The 26,348-nt window shown below is 37.1% G+C and overlaps 1 protein-coding gene across 3 annotated transcripts in view; it reads right to left on the minus strand.

Moving 5' to 3' along the window:
• Positions 1-505: 505 nt before the first annotated feature.
• AKAP11 (A kinase (PRKA) anchor protein 11) overlaps positions 506-26,348 on the minus strand; it is a 46,783-nt gene continuing 20,940 nt past the window's right edge. The window contains exons 7-12 of one of the 3 annotated variants that reach the window (XM_010576443.1): positions 21,465-26,109; positions 18,946-19,101; positions 14,167-14,250; positions 13,345-13,391; positions 10,717-10,877; positions 506-4,945 (exon numbers count right to left, since the gene is read on the minus strand). In XM_010576443.1, the coding sequence (XP_010574745.1) occupies positions 4,799-4,945; positions 10,717-10,877; positions 13,345-13,391; positions 14,167-14,250; positions 18,946-19,101; positions 21,465-26,109 (5,240 nt within the window). In that variant the 3' untranslated portion in view covers positions 506-4,798. The remainder of the gene's footprint in view (positions 4,946-10,716; positions 10,878-13,344; positions 13,392-14,166; positions 14,251-18,945; positions 19,102-21,464; positions 26,110-26,348) is intronic. The other 2 variants (XM_010576453.1, XM_010576461.1) reach the window with 2 other exon arrangements.

Genomic DNA, 26,348 nt, shown 5'->3' on the forward strand with positions numbered 1-26,348 from the left:
GTTTCATACAGCATTTTCATTAGCAGTGTATTCTTGCATTTGTCCAGAAGACTCTAAAGCTGGCTTTTACACCAATTCCCCCAAATACCGTACAATGTGCCAAAGACCAACCTCAGTGCACATGGAAATATCAAGCCAATCTCCCTAACGTAGCTTCCAGGCAAGATGAGATTGAGGTAGACTGGTTATTACATCCTACTTGTGTTGAGATATTAGAGTGGATTTCTTGCCCAGGCTCTCCTCACAGAATCCATGCGATGCTTTACCTCACGTAACCGGAACTACGGGTTTACCTTTCAACCCAAAGATGGTAAAACAGTGTTCTCACATTCTTCCTGGACACCAATTTAATTCTGTAAGAAGTATGCCATCTACTGATGCACTATTTACTACACCATTCTTCAAGCACCTTCACACAACCACTGACCAAGACCAATCTTAGCTGTGTTAGCTGAAAAGAAAAATAATATTCCATGAATTTTGACAAAATGACAGCGCTCTCGAAGCCAGTGAAATGTGTTTTATTTTAAGCCACTGCTAAAACAAGGACAAGTTTAGTGCAACCTGGAGTTCATAATCTGAAAACTGAATATAGTTAAATTACTAAAATGGCAAAACTTGTCACCATTATACAGTACAAGACCTTCATATTCATTGAGTACAGTTACATAAACATTTATAGTTATTCAAACTGCTTTTGGTATACAATTGCGTCACTAACTGGGCTGTGAATTACTGTAACACTGCACAAATAAGCAGCATTTCCAGCAAATTATAATAAATTTTAGTATTAAATACTATTCAGACATTACAACAAAACAAAGGCCCTCTAAAACTACAACTCCAGCTATACAACAGGAATGTACAAAGATGGTACAAAATAAAGTGACTACAGTGGCTGGGCTCTGTACTTGCCGCTTCAGAGCTCAAGTACAGTAAATGTTCAACAGTAGTGGCTCTTGCTGAAAAGCCAAAATTCTTACACTAAAATCATTCCTGAATCTTGAATTCTTCTTTGCAAATCAACTGTGTAAAACTAGGGGATCTTGCGCTGGTGACAGTGTTTACTGCTCACTGTGTTCCCATCTCCAAGAATATGTGGCCCTATAGAAAAGGTCCCAGACAAAGTTACATTAGAAAAATGTAACGGCTAAAATCTGATACCATTTTTGAGAGACCTAATTAGTCTCGGAATGTGGGTTGCGGGGTTTTGGTTTTTGTTTGTTTTTTAAAAAGCTTACACAATCTTTTAAAACTCAAGAACAAAGATACTACACAAATTGCATTCAAGTACATAGTCTTAGCTACTTTTTCACATCCTTATTTTGAGACAGCAAATCCCCTTTTATTTTAGCATGTGGGTTTGAGTTTTGTTTGGTTTTTATTTTAAGGCTTTATGCATACTTCTGTATTATTTACGCACCCCGTTCTGAATGTTTAAATTTACTTTAAATATGGGCGCTTTTAATTGTTAATTTACAGAGGGACTATTTTCAAAGTGCTTTTTCTACAGAATCATACAAAATGTCTGAACATTTCCATTTTTCAGAACACCGAATGTATTTACGAAGTTTTTGAGACAGAGTGTCTTCTGGAATAATAACACCATTGTATATATTTTTCTCAACTCAAAAATTAAATTACCAAGTGAGGTTTCCCATACAGAAAAAATGCAAGATGAAATAAACTCTACCTTATTATGTTTGTTTATAAAACAGAGTTGTCTGGTTTAAATGGACCAAAATGTGGCCCTTCATGTTTTTACAGTTTTCATTTACACTTCTGTATTTGTGGTCAGGAGTTTTAAATAAACTCAGTAATAGCATAATTTAAGACTCGCATTAGCAAAGAACAGTTTTCTCACTAATATGGCAGACAGCACCACTTAGATATAGTCAGAGTGAGGTTTCCCAAAGATTATTGACATTATTAAATTATAATAATTTTGCCAGGCTAGTTTTATTCTTTCCCAATTTTGATACCTAAGGAGAAAAGTCAAGTCATCCAGAACAAATTTAAAACAATTTGTGTAGAAAATTGGTTTGGTTTTTTGTTTGAGTAAAAAATGAAGTATTTTATAACATATTTTTCTCACATACGTTTGGAAACTATGCTACTTTCCTCAGAGGCTAATAAATCAATTTTTCCTTAATACACCATTCAATAGTTACATAATGTATTTGATCCAGTCTTAAAACAAGATTCCATTTATAAAAATCATTTTTAGTGCAACTATTGTCTACTTAACTTTTTGAATAGTTGTAAGCTTTGGGCATTGCAGAATATTCTGCCTTTCTCTGGAAAAGCCATTAAAAAGAAAAAACACTTCATCAACTTTATAAAATCCAACATACTGACTAAATCAGTTAAAAAATGGCTGTTCCTGTGGTGGTGTTTTGTTGGTTTTTTTTTCAAATGTACAACTCTGTACATTTACAATGCCTTCAATATCTTTCTCAGTTTGGTTTTGGACATGTACAGAAACGCCGCACTAGTACTACTGTATCCTCATGTCCTGAAATTCCACTTGGTGAGAATGCAAGGCTCCAAAACCCAGAGCAAAATTTAGTCCTGAGGCACTGTTTTAAGTATTTTCTTTTCTTAACATTTCAATTGTATAGGTAAATTTGCACATTATTGCTGTGTTAAAGGGAAGATGCTATAGCCAGAGAATGGTTTCAAATTTTTGTCTGAAACAACATCGAAAGTCAACCTTAAAAAAAAAGAAAGGAGTATGGGGAGTGGGGAGAAAAAAACCCAACAGATAACTTTTGTACAACTCTTCAAAAAGTATTTGTTACTAGCGTCATCTTCCAAATAAAGGAATTAAGGTAACTTCCCCCTGCCCCGCTTTGGGCTCTAGAGAAAAGCAATTCCTGACGCTTGGCCTTATACTACCTATAACAGGACAAAAGACCTTGTAATGATTTTTGGTCTTTTTGTCACATGGCATCCATAGATCTTTCAATCAGTGAAATGATACATGAAGTGAAGTAATGAACTATAAGCATAACAGAATTTATGTTAGTGGTAAAAATTTACATTACAAGTTCATATTCTTGAGATCTCTTAAACATATAGATACGTATACTTATCTATGTATGTATGCACACGTGTGAACACACACATGTGCATATACAAAAACATTAAAAATCTTTAACTCTGTGAGAAAGGTGAACTTTGTGAGATCCATAGCAGAAATCCAGATGACAAATGACGACTAAAACAAACCAGGTCTCTGTAAAAAGACCAGTGGGATGCCTTCCTGAAACACAAAGACATTGCAAGGAGAGTGCTCTTGAGTTTACCAGTGTGACACCTCATTGTAATTTAGAGGGTAGAGGAAATCAGATTTGTATATATGCCATTAAAATTCAAGAACAGATTTAGAGACTTTATCTCTCCTTGTTTGCAATCAGAAGCTTGCGCACCATATCAACAGTATATTTTTCTATGAAAACTCTATTAAGATTCTTTTGTTCATCCAAAATGAGTAACACTCCATGATTCTCTTGGAAGTGATAGGAGTTCTGAGGTGGCCACCTTGAAATTACCAGCACGTGCCTTTTTCTCTCAAAGGATGTATAAAAAGACAAAACCCCAAAAGCATTTTCAAACCACAGGATACATAAAGGTCCAGATTTCTCTTCAGACAGACAGGCAAGTCAGCAGCACTGGTGAGAAAACTGATTAGACTGCTAAAAAGACTTGACTAAAAGTGCCTTTAAAAAAAATTCAGTGAAGGTAGTTAAGAAAAATGAAAAATCAATTTGCAAGAAACTTCCCCTTTATGTTTTAATTAGCTTTCTTTGCTAAACGCTCAGGTGCTCACTGAGTAACAAAATTTCCTTTATTACTGAAAAGAAAATTCATATATGGAGGCTAAGAAATAAAGAATTAGACTAGTCAAAATGATGGCCAAAATCCTCAGAAGAAATTTCTATCTGCTACTTTTAACACATCTATGTGAGAGACTAACATACAAATTGTTTGACACAGAATTAATGTCACAGAAGTATCTGCATACGAAAAGCTTCAGTAAGAAATTTAGCAATTTAAACTTGATTGGCAAGCATCAGGAAACCTTGCTGAAGAATTATGTATGAAATTATGCTCAGCTACCCACTCTGCCCTTCTACCAGAAGTTACCAGCTCTACAGTAGTCAACAAAAGGGAACATGTATTTGCACCTCAGCAATTTCAGAGCAGACTCTCACATCTTCACATGAAGTTAAACTTGATAAAGGCGGCTATGAAGCCAGACTGTATTAAGGGGCTGTTTGGGAAGGTCACCTTTTTCTTCCTGGCAATGGTGCACTTGGGCACGTAACACCTGGCCAATGTCAGTAATTTTTTCCATTGTCTGCAACAAGGTATTCCAGAACAGATTTTTGCAGAACATCAGTGCTCTTAGTCCCACTGTGAATACAGCACACATACAAGTGGGAAAAAGAGCTATCCTAGCACAGCGGGAATCCTGAATATCATGCCTGAGACTGTCTCCTCTGAACTACTATCATAGACAAGGGATTTTTTTCATAAATATTGCAATGGTCTGAACACAGCAGTGATTACAAGTTATGCGTGGGTGGACAATACCGATTATGGACTGAATAAACATACCATGTGCACAGTATCACAAAGCACAGCACAGCTATTTTGACTTTCACCTCAAAGTCTTTTAAATGCTGACAATTACTTGAACATTCATTAGTTGAATTTCACTTTACATATCTGTTTTCTTTCTATCTCCTTTCAAAAGAGGAATGAAGTGAAGAGTGTTTCATCTTTGGATTTTTCAGACATTTTCCAGAAGCCAAGCAACTAAAGACTTATTTAGAGCTTGCTCTCCATCAGATGCCTTCTCTATCATTTCACAATATTTCAGCACTGCCTGCAAGAGATCTCCAACTTTCCAATCTCTTTCTCGCAGTCTTCTGGAAAGCTAAAGGGGAGACAGGGGAACACAAAACAAAATATTTTGACCTGCACATCCTGATTAACAGTTACAGAAGTTATTCTTGAAACATTAGCTCATAAGAGATCAGTTGTAATGAGTTAATCATTATTCCCACATCTATAAAAACAAAAACTTCCACAAGAACCAGGCACTCTTCTTCGAGGCAGTTTTCACAAGATTTTCTTCTGGAGGGAGCGACATTTTCAAATGATGTGGTGCCACAGGTATGAGGGCTGTGGTTCATCAAGACTGCAGAAAACAGGAAATTCTGAACACAAGATTAAGACATTTGCCATCCCTCCCATGCCAATAATGCACATATAAAAAGACAAAACTCAGTCTTAATAAAAGGATGTGGATTTTCCTTTCACAACATATAGTGTGGTTTGGGTGGCACAGATGCTACCCTCAATGAAAACAGCGTCTTCAGAGTTGGCAAATTATAACATCTTGGGGAAGAGGAAAAGGTGAGGGTTAAGTTAAACTACAGCTTGCGAGCAGAGATCAGTGTAGCTGAAAACATTTTTTTTGCCCAGGGTCTAAGCAAAAAATATTCCTTTGCTTTTGTGTCAAGCTCAGCTATATATGGAAAAAAGCCTACCCTAAGACAAGGACGAATTTGCCAGTTTGCCCAGGAGTAAAAAAATCTTTTAGTTTAAAAAAACAAACAAGCAAACAAAACCCAACACTCACACAAACAAACTTTATTCTCTGTAGCTTTCTGGACAACTGTTAATGTTGCATTTAGTAAACACAATTTAGACACTTACCCTACTTAATTCTTTGGAACTGTAGAATTTTATTGCTTATTGTCCCTACCGTAACATTCTATACATTAAGTTTAAAAAAAAAAGTCATAAGCAGTGTTCAGAGAAATATCTTCCATAGCTACGAAATTAAAAATTCATAATGTTTCTTCTATGAGACCTGCCAGATTGCAATATAAAACTCTATTAAAACACAAAAAGGAAGACAATCTTTCTCTGCTTCTTCACCTAGGTGATGTTCCAACTGCAGCAAGGCAGGTGATGGAACTGACAGAAAGAACGTGGGCATAAAAACATGTATAAAACAATTAACTTCTTAAGCAAACACTTAACCTGAATGAGCAACAAAGATCCTCTCTAATCTTGAGTACAATATATCCAGAACATGGAAACCTTTTCCAGTGAAAAAAATAAATCTCTTCTACATAAACAGAGACTGAAATCTGTAGTTCTTTCTGTGAATTTTAAAAGAGTACAGGAACTAAGAGTTTTATAGTCTACAACAGGCAATTCTGTAAAGAGTGTTTGTTGGTTTATAAAAGAACCGTCATTTTTCTTATGCCAGAGGAAAGTTTGGCTAATGTCCAAAGACCTACTTCAGCAAATACAGTATATTCTGTCCCAAGAAGATACCACCATGGTAAGATGACAGAGCTGCCACCTCACTTCACTAATCTTCCTACTTTATTTTAGAGTTCAAAGTTCAATCCCACTATTTCTTTAGCTGACTGATCTGTTTCTTACTGTCAGACAAGTGAAATATTAGGAGTTTACTCAAAATAGCCAACAGGAATCCTAAAACAGCTAGGTAAGGTCTCATTAAAAATCAAACATACATGTTTTTTTAATCCAGGCACTTGCATATACACACTGTCAAGCTTCTCAAAGTCAAGAACTATTCTAATTTACTGGTTTCTTGTTCTAGCTCCTAACAAATATATTTTGTTTCATACACAGGTATTTAACTTCTTTCTGCCTTGCTGAGCATAACATGTATGCTTAAGTAAGTGTTCATACCCAATCGCAGCAAGTAATACCTTGCCTGGTACATGCTAGGAGTATTTTTGTCTTTTATACAGCCACATCACATCAGTGGCTCATTACCCTGCTGTGATCAGCTAACACAAGCCTTTCCTCCCTTCCAGAACCCACCAACTGCTTATAGTGAAAATTACTGTTTTCAATGTGATCTAAAGCCCAGGTTCATTCCCCAAGTAACTGAGGTAACTTACCAAAGTACCTATGAGATGATCAAAACCCCACAGCTGGCGAGAGATCAGGATCCAGAGGTCGGTTTAGTTTTCTGCTGGGCTGCAGTGCCCTCTGGAGGTGCTTGTCTAGCTTTACAAGTGACAGAACTCAGAACGACTATTTTTAATTTAAGACCCCCAGTGTGGGTCAGAGATCGTTCCAGTTGGGAAACGGGATGGAATAAAAAACAGGTAATCCTTCCCTACCCCTGGGGGGAGGTGGAAACAGGATTTCAATTCATTTTAACATAACTGCATTCGGAGAACTAAAAATTAATCTATAAAGCGATAAGTGGGTCAATTAACTATTGTAACATTTTCAGGACTGCATGACTACTGCCTGCCTGAAGGTCTTATGTTGTATCTTTAGGTGTCAACTCAGTATCAATTTATGACTGAAGTGTCAAGTAGAAAAATATTATAATTTTTTAGGAGTGCATACATAATAGACACTGCTATTTTCCAGAGTGCTCTTCTCAGTATATTCACTTATTAAGGTAGCTAGAGTGGTGTTCAGATACACAGTTGGCTAATAATATCTTTCCTGTGTGACTTCAGGCATTGGCTCAAATAGTAGCATCACAATTTTGAAATCTACTAAGTCAGAGCTGGCAGAAGAATGAGAAACTCGAGGAAAAATTTAAAAAAGAGACACCTGCCACTTATTTTTTGTCTTAAATGTTACGCTGCAGTGTAAGATACAGGTCTCTCTCACATACACACACAAAGCAGATTACTTGTGGGTCCTACCACTATTCTGCCTGAGTACTTGCAATACTGCAATTCACATATGACAAGCATGAAATAGATAGATCTTCAAAAGATGGCAAAAACAACTCACAAGGTCAGAATGATTGTAGTCACTAAACCCAACTCATTCACATCAGAAGAACTTCAGAGAATGCTGGGCCAGGCATGTGAGAACAGAAAAAGTATTTTCTTCTTCATGTTAAGACACTTACAAACCATAACAGAGAAGGAACACGTGAATATAAGGATTAAACCCAACAGTTTCAAATAAAAACAGAAGTAGAGAAAAGTATTCTCAAACTATATGAAGGCATGAAGTCCACCCTAAGTGTCAGAACTAAAGTACGACAAAACATATTTCTGAAATAATTCTAAATCAAACATACCAACCTCCAGAAAAGGGGCACAGGGGATATATTTCAACTTGCCCAAAAAACATTTCCCAATTTTGGGGTTATTTTAAGTAAGAATGCAAGACTTCCCATTCTTGAGATCAAATACATATACCACACAGTTACACAGGTGTATTGGTTTTATGTAGCAAGGTTTTAGTAGCTGGCGGGGGGGGGTTACAGGGGTGGCTCCTGTAAGAAGCTGCTGGAAGCTTCCCCTGTGTTCGAGAGAGAGCGAGCCCATACCAGCCGGCGCAAAGAAGGCCCGGTGTCTGGCAAAGGCCGAGCCAATCAGTGATAGTGGTAACGCCTTTGTGATAACATTTTTAAGAAGGGAAAAAAAGTTGGGACAGGGAGAAAACAGCCCCAGGGAGAGGAGTGAGAACATGTAAGAGAAACAAGCCTGCGGACACCAAGCTCAGTGCAGAAGGAGGGGGAGGAGATGCTCAAGGCGCCGGAGCAGAGATTCCCCTGCAGCCCATGGTGAAGACCCTGGTGAGGCAGGCTGTCCCCCTGCAGTCCAGGGAGGTCCACGGTGGGGCAGATCTCCACCTGCAGCCCGGGGAGGACCCCACGCCGGAGCAGGTGGGTTCCCGAAGGAAGCTGTGACCCCGTGGGAACCCTGCGTTGGAGCAGGCTCCTGGCAGGACCTGCGGATCTGTGGAGAGAGGAGCCCACGGAGCAGGTTTTCTGGCAGGACTTGTGACCCCGTGGGGGACCCACGCTGGAGCAATGTGCTCCTGAAGGACTGCACACCGTGGAAAGGACCCACGCTGGAGCAGTTCGTGAAGAACTGCAGCCCGTGGGAATGGCCCACGTTGGAGAAAGTTCGTGGAGGACTGTCTCCCGTGGGTGGGACCCCACGCTGGAGCAGGGGAAGAGTGTGATGAGCCCTTGCCCTGAGGAGGTGAAGCGGCAGAAAATAACATGTGATGACCATAAACCCCATCCCTGTCCCCCTTGTGCCGCTGGGGGGGCTTGGTGGAGAAATCCGGGAGTGAAGTTGTGCCCAGGAAGAAGGGAGGGGTGGAGGGAAGGCGTTCTGAGATTTTGTTTTATTTCTCATTTACCTTACTCTGGCTGATTTGTAATAAAGTGAGCTAATTTTCCCTAAGCTGAGTCTGTTTTGCCCGTGACGGTAATTAGTGAATGATCTCTCCTGTCCTTATCTCGACCCGCAAGCTTTTTGTTATATTTTTCTCTCCCCTGTCCAGCTGAGGATGGGGGAGTGATAGAACGGCTTTGGTGGGCACCTGGCGTCCAGCCAGGGTCAACCCATCACAATAGGCAAAAGAAAAACTAAACTAGCATTCTTTTTCTGGGCTAGAAAGGGAGAAGCCACTCCTAGGAAAATTCAGCCCAGATACAATCTGGACTGACCTCTAGGTACCTTTCACACTCAATACAAGTCTACAGTAACTAAGCACTATAAGTGCACACATTCATCTAAGTTTGGGAGTCTGTTTTGTAATACTGACCTCTATTTCGCAGTCACTCCCCTTTTCTCCTGAAATGATGATTTGACCTTCAGAAAGCACCAGGCTGAAGACTCAGTACAAAACTTTGGAACTGAAAGCAAGCTTTTCCTTCCTTAATACACTGATATGTATGTTAAGTTGTTTTTGCCAAGATCTTAATTATTAAAAGCATACTAATGGCATCACATCAATGCTCTTTCACCTGTTACCAGGTCACAAGATAAAAATCTTTGATAATTTATCATTCCTATCAACCTCATCATTAGAGACAATGCCTATATATCTGTTAAGTTAGCCTTTCAGCAGCCAGGTAATGCTAAAATAATTCCTTGGTAAAAGATTTAAAAAAATAGGTCAAATGTAATAAATGCCAGATTATCATGTGCAGTTTGGTGTGTAGCCACAAAGGAATAATTTTTATGATTTTAGAGGAATAAGAAGTTTCTCTTATACGTTTGTGATGGAAATACTCAGGTCAGTACGCATACGAAAATTTTGACACGCAAATTGCTAAAGCCTGATTCTTTAAACTTCTGCTTTCTCTTTGGTCACATATTAAATTTGACTTATAAAACAAAAATAAAGGCACCTAAAAATGAAACGATCTTATTGAGCTTTTTTTCATAATAGCTTTGGTTGCAGTTGCTTACAGAATAAATACATACTTAATATTTAATTAGAACCTAAACTTCTTTCTGATAAGAAAATGTGCATTTGCTAGAAAAAAAATGGAGGCAGAACATATTAAGTTAGAAATTAATTTACGTGACCCAGTTCTCAGAAAGATTCAATATACAGACAAATACTAAGTTAAAAATGCTTGAAAAGATATATTTTTCACTAAATAAAAATGCTGTAATTTTATCCTATTTGGAGCAAAACAAGGAAAACAACTTGTGAAACAAGTTAACTCAGCTTTGATTAATACTGTATGGTACATGCACAGGCTAAACAGGCTGTTCCACTTTGACCTCTCAGGATTTAAATGATTTTCCCCAACAGCAAATACCTCATTATTATTGAGTGGCAAATAAAATAGTAGCAGGTGGTGTATCGCAGCAAATGGAAATCAAGCAAATCCTTCCCCTTCCCCAGCTCCCATCAAACCCAAGTACTTACATTGACAAATTCCCTTGTAGCAGTGTCATGAAAGTGAAGATCTGACACCCCTGTTTCAGAAGCTGCCAGCCACTGGAGTACTGCTCTGAGCTGGGGGTCCACTAGATTTGGTTCCAGATCAATATTCACTATTGCTAAAGTCTTTCGTATTTGCTCCAAACCTAACATTAAAAATAAAATCATTAAATCTATAGATTCAAATTGTTTCAAAAAAGTCTCTGTAGTTCACTGTTTAGACTACATTTAAAAACCTCCATTTAGTACACACAGATAATATGAAAGAAAAAAATCATGCTGGTCCGAAGTGTTTCTGTACTTTCACATAAGGAAGTACTGTTTATCCCATTTACAATTGTATGCAAACATAGTTGAGTATTAAAAGACATCTAAACTTTAATGTATATTCCAAATGACAAGGAATTTAACACAGCCTTTCATAAATTGAACAGCAATGGCTCTCACATTGTCCATCAATCACCTCCGTTTCCAACCACTATGTCTTCATCTACTAAATTTTTTAAAAGTGTGTATTTTGGAATTCTTTCCTGTGCAGGCAGACCAATCAGACTGCCCCTGAGTTTTTCCAAAATATAGCACTGTTTTTACTGAGGCCTGTCCTATTTTTCAACACTTCCTTTACAGCATGAGTTCCAAAAATTAACACAGTATTGAAAGAGCAGTTGCATTAGTAACACAGAGAAACTACAGTATTGTCATCTTCTGTTGCCACGCTGAAGTTCTGTATCTAGCTACCACAGTAATCCTTTGTCACACTCTCAGAACCAACTAAGCATATGCTAGTGCTCTCCAAAGTTGTTCTTGAAGCCTTGACTTCCATACTACTGGACTTAACTCTCTAGAAACAAGGAATATATTTGCAATAATAACTTAAGTTCATGTGCAGTTTACCTCAGTCTCACTACTCTTCCAATCAAGCTTACGAAAACTGAGGTACCTAAGGTATTCATTCCTAACTGGCAAATTTAAGCAAGACGAAATACATTCCCCCAAGAGGTAAAAGAGAGAGAAAATTAACTAGTGGAACCGATAACATAAGCATGCTTTTGGTGGAAAAAAGAGTATTTGTCTAGGAGCCCCAAAACCTAGTATCTTTGTAGGAGAAAGAACCAATTGTAAAAAAAAAAATTTATGATACTTAGTGGATGGAAAGCATTGTGGTAATCAATGAGAAATTTTGATATATCTCTTAGTTTTAGAAAATAGATGTACATTTGGTAATAATGAGGCTTCATTTCAAATCCTCCGGTGAACAAGGCGCAGTCAGCTTAGAAAAAGCCAGACATTTCTAGGTATGACAGGAACAGAACTTCCAAATGTGCAAGACCAGGTACAAAGGTTTGCTACCTAGAACACTATTTAAATGGTCCTACAATGAAAGTAACAGAAAGAGTCTTTTCAAAACAGTAGTGAGATGGTGAAGAAATTAAACTGGGAAAATTTCACTAGAAAATCCTTAATACAGTATAAAGCAGTATGTTGCACTCCAGGAGACACCTAAACTGTGTACAGAAATAAAATCAAGCACTATTTTAATTGGCCAATTTGAACATTTGAGATGCTAGAACTTTTTAAAGTCAGGGGCAAAAGAAACCAATGGTATATTGATAACCTAGATGAAACCTACAGAGCAGAAAACATTTTAATTATAATTATTCTGAGGAAAAAATACTCAATAATTTAGTTTAGTTTTACTTCCTTATAACCTTAGTCAGATCTTATTAAAAAAAAAAAAAAAAAATTAAGGGATGTGGTTCATCTCCATACATTTTTCCAGGAGCTTAAAAAAAAAAAAAAAAAAAAAAAAAAAAAGAAATAACCACACATCCTTCTGCTTACATCAAGACTACCTGAAGATGTGCAACATGGCTGAATATCCTCTGTAAGTGAGTAGCAGAGGTTTCCTGAAACGCTTATTTTATCTTCAGAATATACCCAACACAAAGAAAAATTCTGTTACAACTTGCTCTAACATCAGCTCATCCTTAAATAAGCCTCATACACTAAGTATTCAGGCTGTTCTCATTTGAATTAACAACTTTGGCATTTCAGTCAGACTGGAACCAGTGCAGAGATCTTCTACAAACCAGAAAGCTGTAACAAGATTCTGGATAGACCCCGTTTTATATTTCACTAAGAATAAAGAGATTATAGCAAACATATCGAATCCAAGCTTTTTCATTGTTTCTCATGACTCTTCTCCCAAGGTTATTATGGCCAGTTTGAATAACTTCTTCAGTATCTCAAACATAGCCATGCAGATGCATTGCCATGGCTCCTTATCAAATATTTCACAAAGAAGTTATTCTATGCAAATAATTTTACACTTTCAACAAGCTGAAAAGAGTTCGCTACCTTATGCTATTAAGTACATGTGTGAGCATCGGAGACTAGCATTTTCCAAAGGCTGTAAACTTCAGTGCATTAAGAGCTGTATGTAGGGTATTAATCAAAGAATATATTCTGACACTTGACTGACATGCATTATGATGAATAGTGATAATAGGGTTGTCACCTTGTTTTGCGGACTACAGAAGCAAAGAACTAACAAAATATTTCACGTAGAATGCACAGGTCAAGAACAGTAGTATATTCTGGAATTGACATTACCTTCTACAGCATCCTTGGAGTCTTCATCTTTATCTTCTGTTCCATCACTGTATTTTAAAAATAAAACAAATATATTAACACAATCCAATATATGCACAGTAAACGTAGTCAATCCTAAGACTGTAATGAAGGTTAAAGGACAGGAAGATCATAAAAGAATTAAGAAGTGATCATGAAAAGAAGCTTTGCTTCTCACACCATTTCATGTCAGAAACAGATTTATCATCAACTTCACAAGATTTGCTCTTAAGGAAAGAAGGGAGAAGAGAAAAACAAGAGAAGGGTGTTAAAAAGAAGGACTGTAATATGAAGACATTTTAAAATAGGCAGAAATCTTATTGATTTTAATTAAGGAGGACAGTTTAGTTTTGCTTCATATGGGAAAAGGCTGAGCCATCTTATGTCACAGGCAGGAACAGCTATCCGTTATTCAAAGCTTAAGTCATAAGTGTTCTACAAAAACCAATTACCAAGCAATTCTGAAAGTTTCCACAAGCTAAAGGAAAAAACAGAAATCCTATAGGAAGCAAGCTCTACTTTGCATGACAAAGTAAATCTAAAGACTTGTAAAACTGCAAGCAGGAACATGCACAAAAGGGACCTTTCATTTTGCAAGCAGAACACATTCATCAGTTTAGCACAGCAAAATTCAACCATTCAGTATGGATTAATTAATGAAAAAAATCATAGTGTGATTAAGTGAGAAGAGTGCGAATAATGTATCAGCATAAAAAATGCACCGTATTTTTATTTTCAAAAATGATGATTTCATGCATTAATTATGAGGAACCCATCTGGTTTATATTTCTCAACTGAACCAACCTGTCTGATGTTGGAAAGGATAAATTCTCCTCATACATATCCCCTTCTAAACCAAGACTGCTCCAGCTACTGCTGTTACCATTACTGCCAGGAGAAGAAGAGAACACAGCTGAACTAGAAAAGAACAATAGCTCAAACTAGAACCTTCATTTTCCTTAGAGCTGTTTTTTCAAGACATTTAATGCAAGAGCACTGAAACTTCCTAAACAGGTTTGCTGCAACAGAGTACAAACATGATTGTCAGTGCTATTCAGAGCAGCAATGTGCACAATAATGCAAAACTGGTAAGTTTCAGTACACAGGTGAAAGTATTAATTTGTACTCATTAATTTTCCAGATCAATGCTAGCAGTAATTCTGTCCTCAGGTCTAAGCACATTGCTCATTATTTATACAAGCTCAACAATTTCAATATGATTACTCAGAAATATGGATTACAACTATAATATTTGCTTAAGGACTAGCTAAAAGTTCATAAAACTATACATTGTGAAGATAAGCGCACAAATAAAAGCCTTCCACCTTATTGCAAAAATCCAGTAATGATCTCCAACAGCCTGATGAGAAGGAATTCTTAGAGCAAATTAAAATTTTTTTTTTTTTTTTAATTCTGAATATTGTTCTACAAGCTGATCTTTTAAAAATAGGGTGGGTTATAGATCAGTGAAAACAATACAAAAAATTACTTTGCTCACAGTTCATAATACTGCATTTATGCCATGAATACATTCAAGCCAATGCGAAGAACTGAAAAAATTGAGCATGTCCTTGTACTGGTACATTTTAGGCAGTATAATCAGCAGTTTGTTAAGCCTGTGCTTATGTACAAGATTGAGCTACTCATATGATTAAATCTCTGTTGCCCAACTTCATACCTCCTCCAGAGCATGTCTGAAAGCCTTCCAAGAATAGGATTTCAAGATAACCAGCATTCTTTGAGAAAGTTAAATTGTCTACTATAGATGGTATGACAAACCATGAAGTAACTCCGGAGAACAACTGTTGCGAGAAGATGCTTTCTTCCCCTAAGTTTTGTGTGGCTGTTAAAGCTCTTCTCTTCCACTCATTCTACTCAAGACAAATAGTAAAGTTTAAAACCACAAATGGTGGAAAGAAACATTTCAAGAGACAGACATTAATCTCTTCCAAGAGTCTGCCAGTAACACTATTGCCTATCAGTGCCCTTTGCTTTCCAGTATGCCTGCTTGGATCCTAATTTCAAAACGGTAACAGCAGGTTAGCAAGCCTGCAATATGAACACACCCTAACAGGAGGAAAAAAAAATAAATTAAAAAGTTGCACATGCTTCATTCAGCACATTGTTGCTTATTTAGACTACATGTGCAATGAACAATCAAACAGTTCTCTTATTATGCAAAAAAGAAAAAAAGAAAATTAAAGAGCAGAAACTTCCAAAGAAACCAACTTGATTTGCACAGAGAATGCAAACCTGGTCTTAAGCACTTTCTCAAGCTACAGTGTGAGACTATCACAGTATATATGAAGTATTAAATTTGGTTCGAATTACATATATAGAAAAGATTTAATATAGCCTATTGATACCAATACTTTGCACTCAAACAGCCTCTTTCAAGCAGCTTCTTTCACTGAAAGTTATAGAAGCATAACACAGGTGGAAGTAAAAGCTGCCCCAGTTCTCAGACTAAAGGTAAAAGTATTTGCAATCTAACAGAATTACCTTATGCATACTACTATTCTGATTAGGTAAGAGATTAATATATTTTACAGAGGTCAAACTTGGTCTGAAATAATCATATATACTGAACCATGTGATTACAATGCATAGCAATGTATGAGACTTTTTTGTAATGTGACCTTTATTTTGTTTTAAGATGCCAAATTAACAGTCTTGCAAATAAAGTCCTGCAACCACAGAACAAGCAATAAACAGACAAAGGCATTATAATGCTTCTATAATGCTTCATGCACCTCTTCAACATGAGCCAACGGAATTACAAGAAAAGCTTTCAACTTTTATATAGATACTGTATATATGGGAACTATAACTCAGATCATGTGCTTTGAGATTCTGCATTATGTACATACAGTCAAAGGCAAGAGGCTTCTGCTCTGAATTATAACCTAACCTGGATGCTCTGAATCATACCCTGGAAAAGCCTATGTCTATGCCCATACCTATAGATTAACAACAGAGAAAGCTTAAGACTGTTTTATTTCTAAATTTAAGTCACTAACATTACGCACGCAAAGCAGAAGATGCAAGCAGTCCCCTGCATAACTAACTTTACCAAGTCCACTAAATAACTTCCATTCCTATTTCCATTCAAATGGAACTGCAGAGATCATGCTTTGATAATTCTTTCCAAGTTGCCTTGCTCCCTTGTTTACACATAGTTTAATCCTCTGTGAAGTACTGAAGTACAATTTATATATTGACCTGAGATGCAGAGGGCATGTACCGTTTCAGAGTCACTACAAAAAATGTCTTTTTTTTTTCTGAAGTAAAGCAAAGCAAGGTAAATTGAACTGGACCACTGTAGCTTGTATTGTTGCATTGTTTTCTCTGTGTGTTCCAAAAAAATTTCAACTACCGTTAATGGAATCTCTAACTTTATAAAGATATTATGAAGATAATTTTTCTGAGATAATTTCCAAAATGTCAGCTGAAGGAGTCTTAAGTACCAGTGTCCATTGAATACTGCAAAAAGCCTGGAAAAACAGCTTGGGGAAAGGTAGAGGTCCTCCCTCACCAAGAAAAACTGGATTAATGTTCAGTATGCCACTTCATTATGATACTGTACCAGCACTACAAACAAATTGTTCTAATGATATCTAGTATCTCAAAGATGGTACAAGCAAGACTGCTGACAGCTTCTTAGACACAAGGAAGCCACTTGCACTAAGAAATAGCTGCCAGGAAAGCAATGCTACCTGACAGTACATTTAAATGTTTCATAACATGGTTTACATATAATCAGCACAATATTTTTTTAAACAGATGGCCCTAACCATAAGAAAAAAACCCAAAACAACAAACCACCAAACTTTCAACGGTTGTAACTGCATAATGAATGCTCCCTCTATGACTGAATAGCATTTTCCTGTTTAATAAAACAGCTGATGTTAAAAAGAGGAAATAAAAGCAATAAATATTCATCACGGCCATGCAGTTTTTGATTTCCTTAGACGATGCTAACACCATTCCACACTGTAATTACTGAATCTTGTTTTGTTACAGGTCTCCCCCCCATATCTTTTTACTCAGGGCAACAACCCCAGATCCTATCGCTTCCACCTGCTAAACCTCACCAACACAAACACATGTGCTGCTACCAATCCACAGTTAGTTTTGTAAAACTAGCTGATCAATTTGCATGTGCCAGTTTCCTCTGCCAACACCTTGCTATCCAAATTATGCCTCTCCTTCTCTGAGTAAAATGCTAATTTAGGTTATTCCTTCTCTAATTAGGCACAGATTTTCTTGCAAGTAATAGAAATTACCTTCTTTTCATTTAAATCTGTTTTGGGGATGATAAACAAACAAATACAACATGGGCACTACAGGTCCAGCAATTTTTTTTACACTTTTTTTTTCCAGCATCGACTAACCTATATTTTATTCACTATTTGTAACTGCCAATATGCTGAATATTCTTCCTTATACTCTGAATTTCATGATGTAAGTCTAACTCATTTTCAACAGATGATGTTTTATTGAAATAACTTTAAGGCAATGTATTCTCTTACACAATTATTCAGTTGTATAAATAAACTATAGTAGCGATTTGATTAAAATATTTAGTTAAGCAAAACATGAAAAATATTGTAGACGTTTAAAAATACTGTAGACATCAGGTTCACTCTGGTACCAGATAACCTATTTGTACATTAGATAAGGAAGCACATCTCCTATATTTTCTTTAATCTCAGTGATGCTGGAAGTACTAACTGAAAAGAAAAAAATTCTCCCCTACTTCTGCTGTTCTTCAACAGAAATGCTGAACTTACTGCAGTAACATAAGTGGCATATCAATCATAAAAAACTAAGTTTACTCATTCCTCATATGCTCCTTATATAGGAGCTCAGGCCACAACTCTCAATATAATTTTCCCTGGCAACAGGCAGAGACATTGCAGATATTTAGAATTCCCATTCTAATCATTGTTAGTTATCAGCCAGGGGAAGTGTAGCGAGAAGCTCTGTGGAAAAAGTTACTACTCTGAACAGGTAAGTTCCAATATTACGCACCTGTAAGTTCGTGATTAGTAGTACATAAATATTCCACCAATATCAGTTAGAACAGCTTATAAATTCAAGTCCCAAAAAAGACAAAAATAGCTGTTAAACCTCCTCATGCAAATTAAGCTCATATTACTGCTTTTCAAGAATAGATGAATTTACATAAAACACCTTCTCAATGATTAAGTTTTAATATTTCAGAGCACAACTTATAAACAGTACTTTCAAGTTGTATTTTACACATGGTGGTTGTTTTTAAAACACCTGCATCTTTTGCTAATAACTTAAATTATATATGTACAGTTTCACTTGATGTGACTCCCTGACATCAATGACAATACATACTCCACATATTTTACAGAGTGTATAGTATGAACGTTCGTAGACAACATTTTGTAAGAAAACACATAATATTAGAGCCATTTTTAATAAAAAAATTATTGTGTGTTAAAGACAAAATAATCTTTTCTCCCCCAACCCCCAGGAGAAAACCACTTAATGCCAAGTTATTTGATGTCAAGATAATCTGTTTAACTATACTAACATATTTATAGTTACCTGTCGCTGAGGTGAAGAAAACTGCTGTTCTCATCAGGATGTTCATCTTCAAAACTTAGATTGGACCAGCTCCCAGTGCTATCATCACCAATACTAAGACTCATCTGCTGGCTAACAATAGATTCAACAGAGTGAAATCCTTCTCTTCCAACAGAGCTAAACAAAAATTTAAGACAAAAACATCACTCCATCTCATGCCAATCTGTGTTAGTTTATTCACAGCAACTGAACACCATTTCAAAGATGTTAAATTCCAAGGGAAAAAGGGGGGGGGGGGGGGCCATTAATTTGTACCCTATTATCAACACAAGAAATGGAGCAACCAAATGAATTTGCAATTTCAACAGGCTCAGGTCAGGGATTGCTATTTGGAATTCTTTCACTAGAAGACAAAGGGAGCAGCACAAATAATTCTCTCATTTGGAAGGTTATTTGCTATAAAGCACAGAAGGCATTGTAGCCTTACAGACTGTATATCAAGGTACACTTTTCAAGCAGAAGACTTGCCATTTTTTAACTTGTTCACCATAGGCTATTTTCCCCTGCCTCCTTTCAGTACAACCAGCTAGGTGGTCTGCTATTGTAGGCAAAGTGTTTAGGTAGGTGCTGCTGGTGTTTAAAATGTTAGGATTGCATTTTTTAAAAAGGTCTTTCTGTAGATAAAGATTTGTCTTCCTGCTTCAAGAAAGTACAGTAATGCTTGACTTCTACACAAGTTTTCCCTCAGGAAATAAATTTAAATTTTTTATCCAAAAAACAATCAAGCAAGTATGCTCAATAAAAGATAGTCTTTAGAAGACACTGACTAAGACCCATTTTGATAACTTAAAGAAGTCTGAACTCCTTATGAAAAAAGTTACACTATGCAGTTATGAACTAACTTTCAGGGGCAAACCGTGATTATCTATATACAGATGAAGTGGTTGAAAGTTCAAAAAAATGATCATCCTACTACCACCATAGGAAGCACTACTTACAAATCCAACCATACCCACATGACTGATAACACTTTGCTCCAGTGAGCATGAATTTGTGCAGACAAATATGTAGCCTGAATTGGAACCAAACCCATCTGGGTAATACAAAGGTGATTTTTCCCCCATTTTTATTTAGTTGTACCAGCACTAGCAGCAGTTCTTTTCACCACACAAAGCAGCTTCTCAAGAAACATATGCACTACACAGCATACATTAGATGACAATGCAATAAACATTTATAAATTTTGTCATAGTAAAACCCTACCATCGCCTCCTTGTCACAGACATAATAATAAATAGTATCTCTTTGAATCCTGCATTTTATTGCTGTTATATTCTAACTAGAATTTTTAAATAGTATTTTTAAGAAGTGATTCAGAAACAAAGTGTCATCTTTGATACTGTAAGTATAGAAAAACATCACTACATTACTACTTTTTTTTTTGTCACACACTGACTCAAGGACTCAACCCTGTTGTGCACAGCCACAATATACATCTTATGAGCACTTTTATGCTGCTAGTATGCAAGTGTTTCATATCATACCTTGAAAAATTTAGTTCGGTCCCACTGTGGCTTTTAGCCACTGAATATATAAAAATCAATTTTATTATTCATCATGAAGTCCCTCTAGAAACCAGGAAAAGAAATCCATAGATAGATAGCATGAAGAATTCCCACACAAAAGAAGTAGAAAAATAAATATTACTATAAATTGGAAAAAAAACCACGGTAAAGATTGCTCTTGGACCTGAAGAAGAGAAGATCCCAAGTCACTCTGACCACAGCACAGCCTGTTTTAAGGAACGGCTGCTGTTTGCCGCAAAGTTACTGTGCCACATATTTCCTATCTATAGTCCTACTAAAGGAAACAGTATATTAGCCTTTGCTAAATACAGATGAAATTGAAAGTCAGTTCCTTGTCTATTGTATTACTATTTTATAAGCTAAAGTGTGTTTTAATAGTTTTTTTTTCTTTAAAGTAAGGGGTTGTGGGTTTTTTCCAACAATAAGGACACTATTGCAACACAGCCATAATCAAAATAAAGCCTTCATATGATAAAGCAATAGCTAGTTTGGCCAGTACCACATGTTGGTCCTACCAACAAAAGCAAAAATAAAGTTATTTTATTTCTTAGCACAGAAGAGAAAACACAGGTAGGGAACAAACCTGGATTCTGTCACGGCTCACAGATCAACAAAACCTGTAAGGTCTACTATTCTCTACTGTAGGTAAAAATAACAGTATTTCAAGTTGAAATAGGAAGTTCCACTTATTAGTCACCTACTGGAACACATGCGTGCTGATATACAGAGAAACCTTGGTTTCAAGCTCCCTCAGGTGGAAAAAAGTAGGTTTTTTCTAGTTCTGAATCATTTAAGTATCACCAGAAGAATAAAAAGAAAACATTCAGAACATAAAGTGTAGATTTCTAAAACAAACAAATAAATAAATAAAAATGCCTTCTGAGCACATATTTGTATTAACAATCCTGCTTTTTCTGGTACAGAATGCAACAAGTAAGAGAAAATTAATATTACCTTACGTTAACTGCCTGACCAATATTAGTCATAGCTGATGTCATTATTTCAGTAGTAAGGCTTTCAGCAAAACTCACTCCATCTTGTCCAATACCACTGTCAGCTGTCAGACTTGTGTAACTCAGCTCTCCTGCTTTCTCTACAGCTGCAGTAGCCCCGTCGTCAGAAAACACTGTCTTCTGTTCTACATCAACGTGAATTTTAGGAATATCAAGCTGAAACACTCTTGATTTTTGACAGGCACCACCCAATCCAGAATGAAGAAAATGCCTCACTGGAACAGAGGATTCTTGCGCGGGTAGATGATGAGACGTACTTTCTGTACAGTACCGATGTTCCTTCATACTGCAGCATCTACAGACAGTTCCAGAAAAAGGAGACAGTTTCTCAGTATAGGAGAGCCTATCCCCGTTTTTTCTGTTTTCAGCCACATGGAGAACAGCCGACTCTAAACTCATTTCTAGAGTATCATCTGCTACTTTCCTAGCATATTGTTCTATAGCTTGAATTATGCCTTCACTGTAGCCATTTTCATTTAAACTGCCTGTACTATGATACAGTTTATGATCTGGCGAGAAAGGAAGAAACGTCCTAGAAAATCTTGTTTTAATAAGATCCCCTGTGACTTCATCAAATTCAGTCTTTTTATATAGACAGGAATCTGTTAGAGACTTTGGCAAACATGCTCCCGACATTTTTAATTTCTTCCTGACATCACAAGTGATACTGCGAGCAAGGGATTCTGAAAAATCCAACAACTCTGTACATTCTGTTCTCTGTGTGCCGATACTCCTTTCGTACGTTTGGTCTTCACAGTGATGAATGCCGCTTCTCACTTGCTGTACTGCATCTTTATTCACTGCTTTGATCAGCTCCAGCTTACCATTTACCGGTGCATTTTGCCCAGGAAATGTCTTTTTGTTGTATTTCAGTTTGGTTTTTCTAGCAGCTTGCTGTAAGCCTGATTTGATAGACCTGTAAGCAAGTCTGCTAGCATACTGATCCATTAACAGTTCAGCATTACCACCTTCTCTTTTCAAAACTCGAATAATATGATCTGCGTATTCGTCAGTCACACTTTCACAGCTTGGGTATTTGGAGGTCAAACCTGTCATGCCTGAACCTTGTGGTAAAGCAAGTACAGATGAATCTCTCTCCCCGGGCCACTGGTCCTGCACTGGACCGCACCGTTCTTTTGAATTATAATCTTTATCGCCTTTTCTCAGATAAATGCAATCCACCTGACAGTTAACCCGTTTCAACCTCAACAGTTTACAATGCCTTGATTTCACTATTTTCTTGGCCTCATTGATTACTTTTCCTGCCATATCACCTGCATAATTCCATAAAGAATTGCACATCTCTTCTGGGATATTTATAAATGCAGTATATCCACCTCTTTTGTTTTGCATACCTAACTGAACCTGTCTTTCGTTCATTTTACCATCTAAGTGGGAAGCAGCCATTTCAGTCGCTATTGAAATTATACGGCTAGCTAAGCAATCTGCATACTGAATTGTTTTTTCTGAACGCTCCTCTTTCTCAACAGGCATTTCAGAATGATCTTCATCTTCACTACTTTCAACTTCTTCAGAAAGTGACCGCATGAGTTTCAGCATAAATTCCTCATTTTCCAAAGAGTCATGTTCAGTTTCAGACAAACCTGTAACAGATGGATTGTACGGTGTAGAAGGTGGTGTTGCAGGTGCAAATTCCTTTGCCAATTCTCCCTTGAGCTTCTTCGATAGTTTTCTTAGGTTTCTTTCAGAACTACCTTGACATGGTACTAAAGGAGTTGGTGGGGGTGTATCAGGCATTACACAGGTATTTCCATCTTTGAGACTTGATTTATCTTCCATCTGCAAAGCATCTTCACTGCCAAACATCACTGAAGAAAAGCTATTTGCATGCAGAAAACAATCGGCCTGCTTGTAAGTTAAAGGTCCTGATGATGGTTTCTCAGTATCGTGGGTTTTTGAGGGCTTGTTTAAGTATGTTATTGAGCAGCTTCCCGTGTCAGTAAAGTCCTCTAGAACATGCCTACCAAAAGTCACAGTGGAACAAGGCGGTGGCGATTTTGAAGAAAACCTGTGTCCTTTTTGATCCTGCCAACAATCTTTAGATTCTGAAAAACACTGAACAGAATGAGTTGGAGTAAAAAGAAATTTACATGGATTATTCAAAGGCATCTGTTGTTGTTCCACAATTACAGAAACATTACTTGGTTTCTCAGCCTCTTGCTTCTTTATCACACATTGTTCTTTTCTACTGATATCTGCGTAAGTCTGTGGGCTCAAATTACATGCTACATTCTCACTAGTGTTGCACAACACAGTTTTACTTTCATCCACTGATTGTTTTATGACATACTTGGCCAAGTGATCTGCAAACATATTCTTGGGGAAATCTTCGCAAATGCTTTGCACATAAGGTTTTTTATCTATTATTTTTCTTGTTAAAAAATCTGTATATTCTTCTACTGCTTTTGTTACTCTAGATGAGGTTATGGCTTCATAAGCTTCATTTACTATCATATCTACCATAGTTCCAGAGAAAGTATTAATGCCTTTCGACCCACTTGTTAATTCTGAATTATTGTTCATTCCAGACCTGTTATTTGTTTGTTTGGTATCATTTTGGTTATGCAAGAGTGATGGCGTACTTTCAGTACCTTGACTATGATCTGAAGTCAGGTATATATTTCTGAAAGCGACTTCCTCCTCTCTCTTTCTGCTTGTGAAAAATGGATGAGTTGAGTCTTTGTATACTTTCATATTGTCATCAGAATTCGGAGCATTGGATACTTTTGCTTCATAAGCATCAGAGGAAACCTGATGCTGACAAAGAGCTTTTCCAGCTAAGGGCACAGGTACTGAACTTACAACACCAGAGGTGCAAAATAGAGCTTGCTGTACGGTATATTCCTTCTTGGAATCTTGAATTGGCTTCAGTGCTACCTTATCATTAAAATCAGGAAAAACCGTAGAAGTCCGTGTTGACTCTAACATACTTTCTGCACTCACATATTTAATGTTGTCCATGGAAACACTAATGGCTGCTTGTGTTGTGAAGGTCACATCAACCTGAGATAGTTCAATAAAAGCCTCCTGAATGACAGATTCAGACAAATCTCTGGCATAGGATCTTACCACTTTGTCTTCATAATCAAATGAAGAAGGCTGTGCAGCTATAGGTGTTGATGGATATGAAAACTGGCATACTTCCATGATTCCTTCAAACACAAGTTCTTCAGCAAGGTCTGCCGCAAACCGTGCGACAGTGTTGGTAAATATTTGTTTCTTTACCTGCCGCAGTTCTTTCAAAGCGCCAGTTATAGCTTCGCTCACCAAAAAGTTTGCTATCCCATTAATGGCACGCTCCTTCAGGGAGATCGCTCTACGTCTTCCAATCTCATAAAAAGCCATTTGAAAGACCGAAGAAGTCAACCTAGCAGCCAAATGACAAAGTGCATTGGTGCATGAAGAAACACCTTTTTGCAGGTCTTTAAATGCACTGCCAAAACTTTTTTCAACTAATTCAGTTGCAAATTTTTGAATGCTATCTCTAATCATTAATGACTTATGTTTAGATTTGGCTTGTTTATCTGGCTCCTTACTAGTTTTCATTTTGAGATCTGCAGCTTGACTTTTTTTCTCTTTCAAAGCAATCCCTTTGTGTTTTAAATTATTTCCTACACATACTTGTTCTGATGAGGACTCAGAATGAAAAACAGAACCCAGTATTTCAAATGAAACACTATCAGCATATGCTGAATAACTATTATAAACCGCATCATGGTGATTTTGACCTGTCCCATCTCCACCAAGACTAATTCGACATAAACATTCAGAAGAACCACAGCTCCCTAGTGGACTGAAAGCCGATGATCTAATAGGGCTGAACAAGCCTCCATTCTCTTCCCCTGATGTTTTAACTGGGCGAGGAGAATCCGGAACATCAAAGACGCTGCTATATGGTGATTCTGGTTTACGAGGAGTTGGTTTCTTTACATTGGCTGGGAGAGTGGGACGATCAAACTTGAATTTCTGAGGATTCATTGTAATGCTTGCAGAAGACATTTTTTCATGTGCAGTCCTCCTTTTCTGGGAGGGATTCCCTAGGATGGGATCCCTAATAACTTTACAAGAGTTTTCCAAGGCTTGTTCCAGCTCATCGAACTGATCAAAACTATCAAAAAACTCACTCACTTCTGAGTCTGAATCCTCTACACCATCTTTCACTACCGGAATTTTTGGCAGCTGAAGTTTTGCCTTCAAGCTTTTTTGATAGCCTTCTTCATCTAAGAAGATGATGGGGCTTGGGCTGGAGCAATCTGACTCAGAGGATTCAGCTGGAGAGGAAGAAAACAATGTTTTACATAAAAGGTTAACACCTTGATCAGAAGGATTATATGGCTTATAGAAACTCTTTTGTATCCAAGGATCAGAAATTGAGGTTGTAACTGAATTTTTTACTGAGGACAGTTCCTTAAGTCCGAAAATATCAATCAAAGTAGAAGATCTGGCAGACGACTTTCGACGTGCAGAACCCACAAGGATCTTTGAATCAACAGCTTCTAAACATTGAGCAGGGATGGTCTGTGAAGCAGCATCTCGATGGTTTCGAGAAGTAAAGCTGCATGCACCTGGAAAGAAGAAAAAAAAAAAAAAAAAAAAAAAAATTGCTTCAAAACCAAGAATTCCCACAGAACTACAGAAAACTGAGGACAGATTTTGATGGCAACTGCTGGGCTTTGTTACAGTTGCAAAATGCTAGCTGATCTTTCATGATTAAAGCAATCTTTCATTTTTTTCAAATCCTATTATACTAATCTAATCACTGACAAACTCATGTATTTTTAAAGCACACGAAGTAGAACAAGAT

This window comes from Haliaeetus leucocephalus, unplaced genomic scaffold (assembly GCF_000737465.1).
Source record: "Haliaeetus leucocephalus isolate CR32 unplaced genomic scaffold, Haliaeetus_leucocephalus-4.0 Scaffold32, whole genome shotgun sequence".
Taxonomy (NCBI): domain Eukaryota; kingdom Metazoa; phylum Chordata; class Aves; order Accipitriformes; family Accipitridae; genus Haliaeetus; species Haliaeetus leucocephalus.